The sequence below is a fragment of the Phasianus colchicus genome, chromosome 5 (genome assembly GCF_987193195.1).
Source record: "Phasianus colchicus chromosome 5, bPhaCol1.hap1.1, whole genome shotgun sequence".
Lineage (NCBI taxonomy): Eukaryota > Metazoa > Chordata > Aves > Galliformes > Phasianidae > Phasianus > Phasianus colchicus.
The window spans coordinates 40,279,943-40,288,787 of NC_143440.1; the positions used below are offsets into that span (position 1 = coordinate 40,279,943).

At 54.0% G+C, this 8,845-nt stretch overlaps 1 protein-coding gene across 2 annotated transcripts; it reads right to left on the reverse strand.

Moving 5' to 3' along the window:
* Positions 1-103: 103 nt before the first annotated feature.
* NGB (neuroglobin) lies at positions 104-4,100 on the reverse strand. Of its 2 annotated transcripts, none has more exons than XM_090141439.1 (4): positions 3,894-4,006; positions 3,535-3,672; positions 2,554-2,673; positions 104-1,843 (listed from the first exon to the last, which is right to left on the reverse strand). In XM_090141439.1, the coding sequence occupies exons 2-4, from the start codon at positions 3,670-3,672 to the stop codon at positions 1,691-1,693; spliced, it is 411 nt and encodes a 136-aa protein (XP_089997565.1). In that variant the 5' UTR covers positions 3,894-4,006; the 3' UTR covers positions 104-1,690. The 2 variants fall into 2 exon arrangements, with proteins under 2 accessions (XP_089997565.1, XP_031449024.1); XM_031593164.2 differs by having other exon boundaries at positions 106-1,843; positions 3,535-3,646; positions 3,894-4,100.
* Between the last annotated feature and the right edge of the window lie 4,745 nt (positions 4,101-8,845).

An 8,845-nucleotide genomic window follows, 5' to 3' on the forward strand; every position in this document is an offset into this window, starting at 1 on the left:
CAGATTAGGTGAAAAACTGGAACATTTAAATCTAGCCCAGCAAACCCCTCTGTCATCCTTTGTTAAGCTTGCTTAGGCCTCTAAAAAATAAACAGGCACCCAAAAGGGCAGAGACTCTCGCTTATTCTTTATTAAACAGTACAGCTGGGTATAAGAGGCACACAGACTAGTTTGTTTCCCCTAGGAATTACACAAAACATGGCACAAAAAAAGGAGTGGAAGCTAAAGGACAAGGTGACCATTTTGTGCAGTAGCACACACTCCATCCCTCACACACCTGCCTATGTGCCATGCAGGTTCAGAACATTCCTGCCCCTGGTGCTGATGCCCCAGATCAGAGCTGTAGCAGGAACTGCCCTATTCCCCGCCCCTCCTGCCCTGTACCAGCCTGCAAGAGCACAGCCTGGTATCACAGGGAGGATAGCGTGCATGGCACACACGGCTCTGCCCTGACACCGCTCCCCTCACAGTCAGGGTCCTTGCTGTGTGCTCAGCACAGCCACCAGCACCACAGGGCAGGGGACAGGGAGTACTGACATATCTCATGGATTGCCCTCTGCCCAGAGGCAGGATAGGTCAGCACAGGAGGGACAATCACAGCCCTGAACACTGGGCTTCTCCTGCCCTGAAGGAGAAGTGAAAAAGGACATTGGCTGTAGACGAGCACTTGCTCCTTCTCCTTACCCTGGGATGACTTCCCCTAAAGATGACCTTCTCCATAGAGATCAAGTTCAAATCCCTTGGAGCATGTGGGTTCTGCCTCCCAGCCATTCCCTTGGAAGCTTCCTGGCAGGTGTTGTACTCCTGCCCTAACATGGCCCTGCTGCTCAGTGCTAGCCATGTGTCTTCCCCCTCCATGGTGGCTTTGTCTCAGGTATGACGGAGTTATTTCTGCAGGGTGAGGAAGCTCTGCCACTGGGCACTGTGTGCAGATCGGAAGCACTCCACGTCCTACCCGTATAAGCAGAAAAATTACAGCCATGCTTCCCCTGGCCAAGAGCCAGAATCATTTCTAGAAGCCGTTGCCATGACATAATTGCAACTTCCATTGTTATTTTAAGACATGTTTTCTTCTATTTGCTTTCTTCTTCTCAATACAAAACATTAAATAGCCACTGCTGCTGGTGCACTTCAGCCAGCTCTCACATTAAAATCAACTGGCCAAGGCAAGAGGAACCCTTCTGGGCAGCAGCCTATATCATGAGAGCAGCCTTACCTTGGTATTAATGCAATCTCCCACCACTGGAAACACTCTCAGGGAACACACTACACTGCGACCAGCCTCACACCAGAGAAAGGCAGAGGAGCACCAAGATCACTGCCCAGGGTGATACTGGGTGAAGAGAGCAGGATGAGAGCTCGCTGTGGGGCTTGAGAGGCCCTCACCAGCAGCCATCTTATGGGGATGGGCAGCAAGAGGAGGGTAGGGAGCCAGGAGAAGGCCAAAGCACAGCTGCAGGTGCTGGCACACAGGAACCTGGCACTGGGTGGTGGTGCTGTGCTGGACACTCTGGGCTACAGAGAGATACCCCGTGGCCACCAGGAACAGCAGGGACATGGCAGTGTCAAAGCAAGGTGAAATCACGAAGAGAACCCAGCACGTGTAGCTGGAGGAGGTGAGCTGGTGCATAGAGACAGACAGGTGGAGAGAGGCAGAGAGGGCGAGTGCTCATCCTGTAGAGAGCCAGGCCTAGGGCTGATACCCCTCTGGGAGGACCTCCCAGCCACGCTGCATGGCTTTCACCACCGCACTGTAGAGTTTGATCCAGGCCTCCTGCACATCCGGGCTGAAGGCAGCACCTAGGCACTTCTCCAACATGTACAGCAAGGACTCACCAACTGTCTGCAATCCAAACAGGGAAGTGTCAACTCAGTGCTGGGGAACAACAGGCAGATCCCTTCCCTCACTCCCACACCACTTTGGGTGAGAGACAGTGGTGCACCAAGCCATCGCTCTCTCCAGGTGGGAAATCATAGAATCACAGAGTTGTTAAGATTAGAAAAGACCACTACGATCACCTAGTCTGGCCATCAACCCAATACCGCCATATCCCTAAGTGTGACATCTACATGCTTCTTGAACACCTCCAGGGACAGTGACTCCACCACTTCCCACCTGGAATGGGCAGCTCATTTCCAGTGCCTGACCACTCTTTTGGGAGAAGAAATATTTCCTAAAATTCGACTTCAGCCTCCCTGGCACAACTTGAGGCCATTCCCTTTCATTCTATCACCATAACCTGGGAGATGAGGCTGACCTCCACCTTGTCACTTGTTCAGGGAGTTGCAGAGAGAGATAAGGCCTCCCCTGAGCTTCCTCTTCTACAGACTGAAGAGCTTCAGAAATGCTTTGCTCCCCTCTGCCCTCAAACTCCAGGCAGGAAACAACGGGAGCTCAAGGGCTTCCTGGACCAAGCCAACACCTCCAATGGCTCAGGGCTGTGCTGAGCCACCAGCCTCCTCCCCAGCCAGCTGCACCCAGCATGGAGTGCAGAACTGGGACTGTCAAGGGTTGCATAAACAGCTGTAATGGGAAGGGAGAGTACACCTCACCGAGAAGGACTCAAGCTTCACACCAACTGCCTGATGCTTCTTGCCGAGGTTGCAGAGATATTCTTCCAGGCAGGGCAAGTCCTCCAGGTGGCTGACAGCTGCATCAATCACCAGCATCACCTGGGGGAGCACAGCAGCTGCACCACATTTGTACAAGACCAGCCCCTCTACTTCACTTTGCTCAGCCCAGCAACTACCACCACCTCCCAGCACAGCAGAGTAGCTGCTGCCCTCCCTTCCTGGAGGAGAGAATGGAAACTCTGGAAGTTGCCAGGATAGCACAACAGCATAGGAGACAATTCTAAGGTAGGCCAAAGTATTTTGAGGGGAGGGGGGGGAGAGCCCAGCCAGGAGATCTGCTCTGGCAGTGCACAAATGGCAGTGGGCTCCCAGAGGGATGAAGAGTCACGTGGAAGCAGAACAGAGTTAATGAGGGATGAAGGGAGCAGACAGAACAAGTTAGAAGAGATTAAAGCCTGGGCATGGTTAGCCCAGCAAAGGCAAGAGGTGATAGAATTACTCTATGATTTCAAGAGGGAAATTATCTTCAACTACAGCAAAGAGCTATTTCAGCTTAAGGCAGTAAGAGCAGAAATAAAGATGGACATTGCTTGTTCAGTAATGGCAGGAAAATAGCAGAAAGCCTGCAGCTATCAGGAAAAGAGCCTCTCACAAGGAACAAGGCCAGGCGAGCAGGCGCTCCGCTGCTTTAAAGATGGAGGTTATAAAGGCTGGTTTGAAGATGGAGGTTATGGGGTTACAAAGGCAGCACAGGCTGCACTCTGTCCCAGCAGGGCTGCTCCTCCGGGCTCACCAAAGGGCTGTGCTGCGTTATGCCCAATTCTTCCTGTGCGTGAGCTCCTGCGAGGCAGTCCCAGCACGGCTCCCTCCCCGTCTCGGGGACAGAGCAGCCTTCCCGCGCGCTCCCATCGACTCCCGGCAGCCCCGAACCCACCCGCGCATTGCCCCGACCCCTCTCACCTTCCGAACGTGATCCAGGAACTCGGGTGCGGCCAGGCACTCTTGGGGGCTGGCAAACTGCTTGCAGTTGTACTGGAAAAGGGGCAACAGGTCAGGGTCCAGATCGAACAACCTGCAACGGCGGGAGAGAGGCCCCATCTTCTCTCTTTGTTGGCTCCATTCGGAGTCCCGCTCACCCGCCGCCAGCGGCGCCGCAGCCCGTAGGGAAGATGCTGAGATGCGCTCCGCGAGCTCCCGCCCGGCCGCAACGCGGGGCACCGCGCGGGGCAGCCCCGCACCGCCCGCCGCCCCGGGAATCCCCTCCTCCGGGCTGAGCACCCCGGGCGCGGAGCCACGCCGCTTCTCGAGCCCCCGCTCACCTGGAGAAGAGGACGACGCCGTGCTGCACCGGGCTGCCGCTCACCCGCCGCCAGCTCTCCCGGATCAGCTCCTGCTGCGTGCAAGACAGCATCCCGCTCTCCATAGCGGGGCGGGGAAGAGCCCGCCCGGGGAACCTGCCCCTGTCCCCGCCGCCCGAGGTCCGCTCCGCACGCAGCGGGGCCGGCAGCGAAGCGGAGCCAGGAACGTAGCCGCCCGCCCTCCGCCCCCCGCCGTGCCCCCGCGCCTCCCCGGCCAGGCGGTTCCGCGCCGAGCTGCCCCTCGGCCACCGCTGCCCCCGTGGGCAGGTGCCGGCCCGGCGTCGCAAAAGAGCCTCTGCCATTTCAGGGTAATTAACGGCTGAATCCTGTGAAGGTGTTGGTACGCAAAGCGGAAAACAGCTTTGTGAGACGCGTTCAGGACTCCCAGCTTCTCCTTAGAAAAGAGAAGGCTCCGGGGAAACCTGAGAGCACCTGAGAGCAGCCTGTCAGAATCTAAAGAGGGTGTAAGAAAGAAGGGAACAAACTCTTCAGCAGGGTCTGTGGTGATAGGACAAAGGGAAATGGTTTCAAACTCAAAGGGGTTTAGACTGGGTAAAAGGAAGAAATTTTTTACAGTAAGAGTAGTGAAGGATTTGGGACAGGTTGTCCATAGGTGTTGATTGGTGCCCCATCCCTGGAGACAGTCAAGCTGAGGCTGGATGGGGCTCTGAGCAACCTGATCAGCTGTAGATATCCCTGTCCAGTGGAGAGAGTTGGGCTAGATGGCCTTTTAGAATCTCCTCCAACTCAGATGTTTCTATGATGCAATGAACTTCTCTTTATTGCTCAGATAAAGATAAATGGTGCATTTAATTTAGCCCAAGGGAGCATGAAGGAAACTCAAAGGAGTATAGGCAAGCAAGGGCTCAAGAAGCATAGCAGAATCTAGGAAAGAAGAGCAGCCCCACGAACAGGAGTTGCAGAAGGATGCAAACACCACAGAAGCACCAATGTCACTGAAACCCTTGCTCTGCTCTGGAATAACAACTACACCAATCTTATCTCACGTCCTGCTGCAGACAGCGGTCTGGACCCCTGACCCAGATGCACCTTGACTCAGTGCAAGCAGAACAGAGGCTCTCTGCTTCAGAGCATCACCATCCATCCTCAGCAGGAGGCACAGCACCATGCCTCAGCTCAGCTGCCACCCCCAGGGCTCTTTCTATCCATGAGGCAGCCCAGTGGCAGGGCCACAGGAGGCAGCTCTGGCAGCACCTGAACTCCTACCCTGCTCACGTGGGCTCCTCAGGCCCTGCAGCCTTGGGGCAGAGGGGATGACACAGTGCTGGGTATGGAGAGCTTCAGCCTAGATCCAGACTCTCGAGTCCAGCAAACTCACAAGGGAACTGAACTCCTTAAGGAGACTCCAGCTCTCTGGCTGAGGAGCCAGAAGAAAGGACCTTAATTCTGCTTTGAATGTCACTGCTGATGTAGCAATTGGACAGATACAGTGGGGAAATCATTACAACAGAGGTGTGATGACAGAAGGACCAGCACACTAGAAAGGTGCTGTAAAGGAAGGAAAGAAAATTGCTCACCTGTATCAGAAAATTCCAGGTTCTCAGGGGAAAGCTTCACCAAAAAGGGATTTCCAGAAAGAGATCCTTCCCCAGCAGGGGTCAGCCCTGAAATGAGGTCTAAGAGAGGTGCAGCCAGGCTCCACCCCTTCTGGTCACACAGCTGAATTGCCTTCACCTGTGCTCCCAGAGCTGACCGGGTCCTTTCCCCAGGTGCTCAATCAGTGGTTCAGGCTGTGGTTCAGCAGTTCCCATGCCGAATGGAAGCACCAAAGACAGGCTGCTGGAGATGAGGAATCAGCTGATGAGTGAGTGAAATGGGCACAGGGAATACAAGGCAGGAGATGAGCATGGTGAAACAGGGACACAGCCTGGGGATGCTGCCTCAGGTTTGGTTGGGACATGGGACAACTTTCCCTGGCTCCATGCAGGCACTCTACAGCTCACACCCCACGGCAACAGTTCCTAGTGGAAAGAGCATCTCATATGGCAGCACTAAATGCATGACCATGATGGCAATGGGAAATGACAGCTCGCTTCCCCTCATTGTACCTCCCTCCCTGCCACAGATGGTGGCCACTTGCTGCTGGCACAGAGCAGACTTTTGTAGCAGCAGCCCCTGCCCAGTGTGCCCAGCACACTCCCATTGGAGATGGAGGTGCCCCAGGGGGCAGTGAGCTGGTAGGGCTGTAATATCCTGTGCAGGTATTGCACAGTGAGGGCTAAGAATTAAAAGGAACCAACCAGTTCCCTATCCTTCAGTACTGGCTCCCTTGGGATGGTGTGAAGACGCATTCTGGAACTGTTCCCTGCCCTCTGCCCAGCAAATCTGTTCCGCAACACTCTGCTCTACCTATTGAAGGGTCTCGAGGAGACAGCAGTACTTTTCCTCTACCAGCATGCATCCTCCAGCACAGGAGCAGGGAGCTGTCAGGAGGGATGCGAGGTGGGAGAAAGGAGGAACTTCAAGGCTCAGAAACATCCAAACACTATTTGCATGACTTAAAATGATGGCCCAGGAGACACAGCGCTTTTCCTTGCATGCAGAGCAGCTGCTCCCTCACAGCTCTGGGGCTGTCAGAGGCGTTTCTGAAGATGCTGGCAGAACCATAGTGCTGGCAGCACAGGCTGAGTCCAGGGAGGATCTAAAGAATAAAAAAAAGAGCAGGAAAGCTCCCTCCTCATTCAGTGGTTAGCTAGCCTTGAGGCATAAGGAAGCCCCAGGATGTGTCCAGAGGCTGAGCACTACAAACACTGCTACGGTCTGTGGGTTTCCTGCCATGGTCCCAGCTCCCTGAGCTCTGTGCAGCCAGCCCACAGCTCAGCTCTTTCCTGAATTGTTCTTAGATTCTGCAAGAATCTAAGGATTGTTCTGCAAGACCTCCCCTGAAGCCGTGATGAGTGAAAAAGAACCAGTTCAGCAGCACAGGCTGCTCCAGTCACCATCAGGGTGCCTGCAAAACAGTGAGGCAGATGGCTGATGAAGCGCTCTGACCTTCAGTAGAGCTCTATTGTGCTTCAGAAGAATATGTTTATGTTGTTTAAAATTTGTGGTGGGTCTCTATCTAATTTACAGCCCCCTGCAAAGTACAGTACCATCACTCACCCTGCCAAGTGTCATTGCCTTGGTTTACCCACAGGGCTACTGTCACACAACTGAGATTTGCCCCCTGTTACTGTTCTAACAAACCCAACCCCTCCTCCCCCTCCTTTTGGGCTCCTGCTCATTTCCAATTCCTCATCCATTGAGTCCTCATGACTAGTGCTGCTCTGATCCCATTGCCCTGGGCTCCCCACTCACCTTGCAGCCAGATTCTTGGGCCTGATTAACCCCCTTTGCTACTCTTCTCTCCCATATCAGAACCACAGAGCCCATAGTCTCCTCCTCACCCCACCCTCAGGTGGGAGCAGGAGGCACGATTTATTTCCAGCCATCTTCTTACACTGCCCCTCAGGCCATGCAGCTCTGCAGCAAAGCAAACCACAAAATAGTTGCATAACAAGAAGCAAAAAAGACACAGGAGAGAATAATCTTCCCCATAAAATGATTAAGGCAACAGCTGTAGAGCTTGCAGGCGGTGCTATGCCTGCGGGGAGAACAGGGCCACACTGCTGGCCTTAGAGATTTGGGTGAAGGGAGGGGTGAGGCAGAGAGAAGGAACAACACGTGGGAGAGAATTCAAGAGCAGAACAAAACAAAAACACGCTTCCTGATGTCCCTTTGAAACTGGGCATCCTCAGGTTCACCCCAGAGTGCCCAGAGCCTGGCTGGGCAGAAGAGTGTACAGACAGATGAAACCCAACCAAGGCTAACAGGGCACACACAGACTGCACAGAGCCGTCAGTCTGAGCACTGCTGACTTCTGAGGAGTGTGGGCAGGTCTGGCTCCTGCAGGCACAAAGACCTACCTCAGCTTAGTCACTCATCCCCTTGTCAGCACCACTGATAACCCCCAGGTGCTGCCCAACACCAGACTGGAATCTCACCAGAAAAGCCTGGTGGCCTGGCAAGCACAACAGTGCCAGTAGCCACCTGGCTCCCGTCCCACCAAGGGACAGCCACGTGGGCATGGGCCTCCAGCTGCCACCCTCCCAGCTGCTCTAGATCACCTTTCAGTTGCTGACACCGTATGGCACAAGCTTGGTGCCATACCTGTTCTCCCTGAGGAACTTCTTCCATACCTCCCACTGGGCTCACCTCCTCTCAGAAGTGCTGTCTGTGTCAATATCTGAAATGTTTGTTGATCATCTCCAGTCTCTGGTCTTTCCTTCCTTCTTGCAACTCACATGGACACCACTGACCGGGGCATCTCCTGCCCCCATCTGTCCCACAGCAGCCTTCCCCAAGCACAGCGCTTTTTGCAGTGATTTATGGAAGCAGACATTCTGCATTAATTGCATCCTGCCTTCACGCGGGGCTGTGTGAGCATCACCACCTTTCGGCTCTGTGCTCAGCCATCTGCCTTCAACACAGACCCCATGTGTTGTGGCTTCTGTGTGTGCCACCCCTCTCCTGAGGAACCTTGGGGCCTTCCCCTCCCCACCTACCTCAGCCGTTCCAGTTTTGGTCCCTGTCACAAATACTCTCTCATTCAGTGAGAAATTTTGCACCTGCAAACTGCAGAGTCAAAATGTGCAAGTGTTGATGAAATACGTCGGTTCAGTCGTTAGGGGAATGATGTACTTGTGCCACATCATGAAGTACTTTCCAACCCACCGGGAACTAAGTTGGATTTTGAACAGCCATCATTAGCAATCCAGACTCAAGCCCAGCAGGCACAGACAGCCTGCACCCATGAGTCCTACAGCTCTGCCTGAGGAGATCTCCAACCTACTTGCATTGCTATTATTTAAAAAACAATAACAGTCCTTGGAATAAACAGAAACTTCATCAGA

Excerpts from the sequence above, each read along its gene's own strand:
- NGB (XM_031593164.2), bottom strand. The coding sequence starts at position 3,997 with ATGGAGAGCGGGATGCTGTCTTGCACGCAGCAGGAGCTGATCCGGGAG. Across the intron at positions 2,674-3,534 it reads TCCTGGATCACGTTCGGAAG|GTGATGCTGGTGATTGATGC; the intron begins GTGAGAGGGGTC and ends GTGCTCCCCCAG. Across the intron at positions 1,844-2,553 it reads TGAAGCTTGAGTCCTTCTCG|ACAGTTGGTGAGTCCTTGCT; the intron begins GTGAGGTGTACT and ends TTTGGATTGCAG.